The sequence below is a fragment of the Trichomycterus rosablanca genome, chromosome 26 (genome assembly GCF_030014385.1).
Source record: "Trichomycterus rosablanca isolate fTriRos1 chromosome 26, fTriRos1.hap1, whole genome shotgun sequence".
In the NCBI taxonomy this organism is placed as follows: Eukaryota; Metazoa; Chordata; class Actinopteri; order Siluriformes; family Trichomycteridae; genus Trichomycterus; species Trichomycterus rosablanca.
Genome location: NC_086013.1, coordinates 693817 through 700674, shown reverse-complemented (window position 1 = coordinate 700674; position 6858 = coordinate 693817). Strand labels below are relative to the sequence as shown.

The window sequence follows — 6858 nt, the reverse complement described above, 5'->3', positions numbered from 1 at the left end:
AAACATAATCACACGTATAAATTAATTTTTAAATCAGACGAGGCGATCGTTAATATTAGTTTATATTTATAAACACTTTGATGACATAAGAATAAAAATATGTAATAATAAATATTTGTGCTCTGTTGGCTTGTGTAAAGTCCCTGATACAAATTAATTTAATTATTCGATAAACATAATTTATTTAATAAAATGTTATTTAATAATTCTATTAATATTTACTCTCATTTTAATGAAAATCTCTTTATTCGGCACCGACAGACAAAAGTAAACAAAAACAACAAATCAAAACAGCTAATAAATAAAACAACAATAAACAACAGAGCATTTTATTCTTTCATCTCTTATAATAAAATACATTTTTATGAAACTTTTATTCTTACTGCGTCTGTAATGACGCTTCACAGTAAACGAGACGCCTGATTAACGTCGTAAACGTGATTTGGTCGTTTGCATTTGTGCTGCAGCGTAAAGCCGCGAGTGTAAACACGAGCAGTAAAACGCGCTCCGATTAGCACCAGCGCTAAAAACTTGTGATGTAATCTCAGATCAGCCAATCAGAGCCAGAGAAGGAAATACATAAACAGCAAAGTGCTTATTGTGTTGTCGGTATCTTCCACGCCAGCTACTCCATCCACCACATGAAGATGTTAGAAGTGAGGTCAGGATTGATGATGTCCAGCACGCTGTATTGTGGGTAATTAGGTGAGCGTGATGGTACAAAAGGGTGCAAATCTGGGAACGACCCAAAAATCACGGGCGCTAGCAGGGGGTAAAGAAAACAAGACACAGCGTGCGGCGCGGTAACGAGGACGGGAGGTTGTCAGGTCGCATGGTTAGCTCTGCTGGGCGCTGGCGATTTTGCCCCAGCGTCCAATCAGCAGGAGCGATCTGATCTCGGCTCTGAAGTTGCTGTTGAGCCAGCAGTAGATGAAGGGGTTGTAGCAGGTGGAGCTCATGGCGAGCCAGTGGAAGCTGAAGTAGACGCCGTTGTTAGCGGGGATGACTTTACTGGACAGCAGCACCACGTAGCAGTTGAGCGGGAACCAGCAGACGCCGAAGACGGCCACCACCGCCATCAGCATCTTCATGGTCATCCTCTTCCTCCGGCGGTGGGCCGAGCTCTGCGCCAGCGTCACGTCGCCGATGGCGTTGCGCGTCCACAGCTTCTTGGCCATGACCAGGTACGCCACGGTGATGATGGCCAGGGGCAGGAGGTACAGCAGGACGAAGGTGGTGAGGTCCAGGTACTTCCAGAAGAGGTCCGAGGGGTGAGGGAAGCTCGGCAGGCACACGGTCCGGACTTTACCCTCCCTGCCGAAATAAAAGGGACGGATTAACCACGACATGTTTGATCATTTTGGTATTTGCACCTCACCCAAAAATGGTCAGTTCTTTTTTTTTACCCTGGACGGCTTGGTTCTGTCACTTTTAAGCCGCCCGTGTGCTTCTGACTGTTGTCTCGATGCACAACCAGTTTGGACTTGAACTTACGATATTCGAGGATTTTTTGGTAGAGAGCAAAATGGTGAGATGCTCTGACACCGAAGCAGCAAAGCATCCTCAAACCATCACACCACCACCACCACCGTGTTTCTCTGTCCCCCTAGTGGACATGATTGGCAGTGCAGACGGTGCAGCAGACAGAATCGGTCACTAGTCTGCTGGGTGGAAAAAAGACGGGACTCAAAAGTGGGCGGGGTCTTGAACTCTGTGTAAGGACCCTGGTTTGTAGCCCGAGGTGCCCGAGGAACGTGGAGATCAGTGCGTGACTCTCCGTGTGTGAGACTGACCTCACACGCCGATCCACCGAAGTACGGGCGAATAAGAAGGGGTCGCATCGGCGGGAGGGCGTGTCAGGAGAATGTACCCTCCTCGTACACCATCGGGGTCTCCAGGAGCGGAAGAGGAACCGGCTACGACTAAACCCGGAGAAAAAGGGCAGTTCCTCACCCGAACTCGAAGCGCAGCAGGGTTTGGTAGATGGCATGAGGCAGAGAGAAGCATGTGGCCATCACCCAGATCACGCCCACCCAGACCACGCCCTTCAGCGAAGACATCCTCTGCTTCATAGGGTGCATCACCACCTGGGGGTAAAAAGCACCAATCAGAAGTCATCAACGACCCACAGCTTGTCCCTGATTTTTATCGCGATCCAGGCAACACAAACCACGCATCAAAAAGAAACACAAGATGGAATATACTTAATAAATAAAAACGACGATCTAGTCCTACTGTGGTTTACAAGATGTAACGTAAAGCCTCCACAAAGGGGGCGCGCCTGTACAAGGTTATATCATTTTTACGTACCTCTTGAAATTAGTTTATTCCTTCTTATTTCTTTCCTACAACCCTGATCTACAGAACCTTCAGACGCCGTTAATGAACTCGCGGACGTTTAACTTTTTTATTAATAAATAAAACGAGGATTTTAAAACTCTGTGTTGTGGCTGTTCTGATTTTTGTCTTGTATAAAATTGTGGGAAAAAGAAAAAGTTAAAGGTACATTTTCACACCTCTGCATTTAATCTCTCCGGACATAGAAAAATACGGATGCTGTACGTGTAAAGGTCACGGTGACGCCCCCTGCATGCTGCTTGCTTATGTAATAAAGCAATAAAGCTCTTATTTATACAGTGTATGGACAAAAGTATTGGGACACTATTGCGTGTTTAGGGAAGAGCATTAAAGGCAGAACGTTTGACTAAATGGGCACAAATTCCCATAAACAGACGTACATCAAGCGGCTGGTCAGGTGTCTGAATACTTTGGAGTAGTGCAGTATAGATTATCTATGTGACCCCCCCCCTTTGTTTGTATTGTTTTGGGTTTCCGTTATTCTGTCCCTGATTGGTGCGCCCTCTCACCTGGTGTCGGTCGATGGCGATGGCCACCAGCGTGAAGACGGACACGTGAACCGAACAGTACTGGGCGAAGCGGCTCACGTGGCACATCGCCCTCCCGAAAACCCACGTACTGTACACGAACCGCACCTGGGCACACACACACACACACAGAATGAAAACCAAAGAGATTTAGTATTTAGGTGCTGCAGTGGGTTGTGGGGGTAGGACACCTACCCTCTTCGTACCCCTGTACACCCCCTCGCCCTTGCTGTACCCCTGTACCCACCTCGTATCCTAGACTATGTGATCACTGATGAATGTGTTCAGACTGGAGTGGGTTGATTAGATCACTGTGGTGGATCCCTGAGTGCCCGTCCTCCACGCCACCGCTGGCACAATAATTACTGCTCATTAAAACAGAAACTGAAATTATAATTATGGTTCGTTTATTCATGTTGGCGCGATGCCACTTCAAGTGACGCCCGGGGCGACAGGTGGTAATCTCTGAGAGGCTCGGCGGTCCATGTTGGACCCGTTACAGAGAGATCCAGAGTGCTGCGTCAACATGGAACTGATCTGGACAGCGGATATGTCTAAACTGGGTCCATACATAAGAGAAGGGTGAGCGTGTGTACGTGTGAATGTATAAACCCAAAAGTGTGCTTTCATTCTGGTGCGGTGAGTAAATACAAGATGTGAGCAGTGCGTAAACTATAGATCAGAGGGTTGCAGGTTCTAGCACCACCACAAGCCAAGCTGCCACTGTTGGACCCCTGAGCAAGACCCTTAACCTTAAATTACTTGTATCATATTCAGTAACAACTGTAAGTTACTAGAGTAAACGGTGTTAGTAGTGTTTAAGTTTATCATGGTGAACAGTGTTAGTAGTGTTAGTAGTGTTAGTGGTGTCGAACTCACCAGGGTGAAGGGTGTGTTGAGGAGCGTGATGAGGATGTCGGCGATGGCCAGGTTCATGATGAACACGCCGGTGACCGAGTGCATGCGCTTGCTCTTCATCACCACATGACACACCACGGCGTTCCCGAACAGCGAGATAACGATGATGACGGAGTAGGAGACCACCAGCAGAGCTCGCACCGTGGGCTTGTGCGCCTCGCCGTCGCCCCACGCGCCACTCTCGCCCGCGCCGTCCTCCCCAGACAGGTTCCAGAACGCCGAGAACCGGGAGAGAAAATCCACCGAGCTGTTCCCCACCGACAGCACCATCATTACTGCCACGAGGAACACCAGGATTACTGAGCGAGAGGGAGTGTGTGTGTGTGTGTGAGTGAGTGTGTGTGGGGGGGTTTGCCGGTACTCTGCGCTCGTGTGTGTGTGTGCGATGAATTAAACACACGCTGACCGTGCGCGTAGCTTTCAAAGGGTGTACTGTGGCTGCAATAATGAAAATCTTTCTGATTTACTTCACAGTCTGCACACGAATGCTTCATCTGATGAGCGTTAGTGCTTCTGTAAAATTGAGTGGCTGTTGTTGGCAAAGTAATAACCAAAGCTAATAATGCCCACCAGATGATGCTCACGCCAGAATAGAACTTAATAATAATTAAACTTCTCAACTTCCGACGTTGCTCAAGTGTCCAGCGTTCGTGCTCCTTACACCAACCTGAATGGAATGATGCTCAAAATGGCGGACTCACCGGCACTCCGTATTAGTGCCCACTCAATACTGTGGGCATATTTGTGTTTGGTTGAAACATGCCAAAAGAAAAGGGCATTCCCCAAACTATTACTACGAACACACAGTACCAAGAGACCGACAAAAACAGTCCCAGAATTCTAGCATTCCTCAATCAGACTGCTGGCTATATCCAAGGAGCGCAGTCGCACTGTGCCGGAGTCCGACGTTAGTGTGCTTTACACCGCTCCTGACCGAGCTTTGCTAACACATGCTTACTGCAACATGTCATGAACAACAATATACAGACGTGGGTCAAAGTATCACCCAAACAGCAAGGAAAGGGGTGTGACAGGCGGGCGTGGCAAGTACCCACCCACAGCGGTCCAGGACCCTTATGACCCTGCTAACCGCACCCACAACCACACAGGCAATATAAGAGGCTCGACCGGACCTATGAGTCCAGTTTTATGTTCATCGTTTACAATGCGGGGTGTACGGATGGACCCTGGATGCACCGAAGGATCCGCCGGTACTGTCCAGGTTCCGGGTACCACAGGCACAGAGTCCCGCGGGGTCCGAGGCACTCCGACAGGACGACAGAAACAAATGCAGAGATTAAATAAGGAAAAATGAAGAGCTTCTTCTGTAGTCGAGGTCGAGCTTTAAGAGCACTTCAGCATTTCTGAAGCTAGGCCAGCATCTACACACACACACACACACACACACAAACAATCATGAGGGAGGGAAGAGCGAAGAGCGAAGCGTTGCCTGGACACGTGAGCCAAAATAATTACGGTTCTGTGTTCACTCAGCTTCTTTTGCCAGATTTATTTTTACAGCTGGATAAAAGCCAGAAAGAAAACCCATCATGGTTCGGTGGAGCGAGCGACTCCACCGAATCTCAGCGGTGCCTGGACGTAGGGGTGTCTGAATGGATAAGCGCCACATCCAGGGTGTTCCTGCCTTGCACCCCGGTGTTCCCTTCTCATGCAGGACCATTTTAGATCAAGGGTTCCTAACACTGGTGCCACACCTCTGAACTCTGAGCCTATTATCCCTCCTTATACATTATGTCTGGGGAAGGGGGGTGGAGGTGGTCCGTTGGCCCTGCGATGGATTAGTGCCCTCCGTGTGCCCAGTTTTTCACGGTGGAACTGACCCGTGACCCTGACCGGGATACAGTTCCAGCACTTTCATCCTCATTTTCTCTCTCTGTATTTTTTGGCTGGCATGGGGATGGATAAACTAATCAGCATAAATAAAACAGCGAATCAGCACAAAGTATTTTGACTAATCAATATGATGGCAGGTCCCTATCCTGATGGGGTGGTCTCTTTATGGATGAGGACGTTCCCGTCCACAGAGCACGAAGGCTCACTGAATGGTTTAATAATGAGGGTGGAAATAATGTGAATTAAAAATACCCATCAAACACCACCGTAAAAGTACCATGTGGAGGAAGATCTTCTGGTGCTTCATCTCTTATTACAGTTTCAGTTCATGTGGACTCGATGCCGAGCTGTTGCACTGGTTTGTAGTGGCCTACCGCCTCACTTGGACTCAAACTGATGTTGCTGTTGGACCTTGATGTACCTTATAAGTACCTCATTCACTAGCATAAAGAACCTTTGTTTGAATTCATCAGACAGAGGAACAAAATTGCTAAATATATATATACTGTATATACTGTATATATCGCGTGTAAATTCATTTCTACCTGCAATACTGAGAAGTGACCACAAGAGGGAGCCCAAGGTATGTGGATGATATTTTCCTGACCGTTCTCCTACAACTGTGCTGCATGCTAACCTGTTAGCTTTAAAACTTCACACATAATCTTAAATATAAACATTTAGGCATATTTTACTCTTTATAATATCTATAAAACGTGTCCAAAAGTATATGGACAACTAATTTCCAAAACTATTAGCGTAAATATGACTAAGTCAGTGTTTACTCCAATGGGCAAGTTTTAAACAGGGTCTTGAAGTGTGTCTGAAAATATTTATTTATGTTATTAATTCAAGGGGGAATTTGTCATTAATTCAAGTCAGGCACTGATGCTGAACAAGAAAGCCTGGCTCGCAATCAGCATTCTAATTCATCCCACACTCGATCTCCTTTATACTGTCAACTAAAAGCAATGTGTACAAGGGAACACTGGTAATTAAAGTAGAGATTTGGGCTATCGAATGGAAGGTTGTGGGTTTGAATCATCTCTGTCGTTCAGCCACTGTTGGGCCCTTGAACAAGGCCCTTGAGCAAAGCTCTGACCCCTACTTCCAAAAAACAACTTGGGATATGTGGAAGAAATATAAGTAATGATTGTAGTTACACATGTAAATGAATATATGACAAATAAAGGACCTCAAT

The 6858-nt window shown here is 46.9% G+C and overlaps 1 protein-coding gene across 1 annotated transcript; it reads right to left on the bottom strand.

Moving 5' to 3' along the window:
- Positions 1-836: 836 nt before the first annotated feature.
- gpr83 (G protein-coupled receptor 83) lies at positions 837-4073 on the bottom strand. The gene is made up of 4 exons (XM_062989149.1): positions 3765-4073; positions 2868-2993; positions 1954-2087; positions 837-1314 (listed from the first exon to the last, which is right to left on the bottom strand). Exons 1-4 carry the CDS (start codon positions 4071-4073, stop codon positions 837-839), a joined length of 1047 nt encoding a protein of 348 aa, XP_062845219.1.
- Between the last annotated feature and the right edge of the window lie 2785 nt (positions 4074-6858).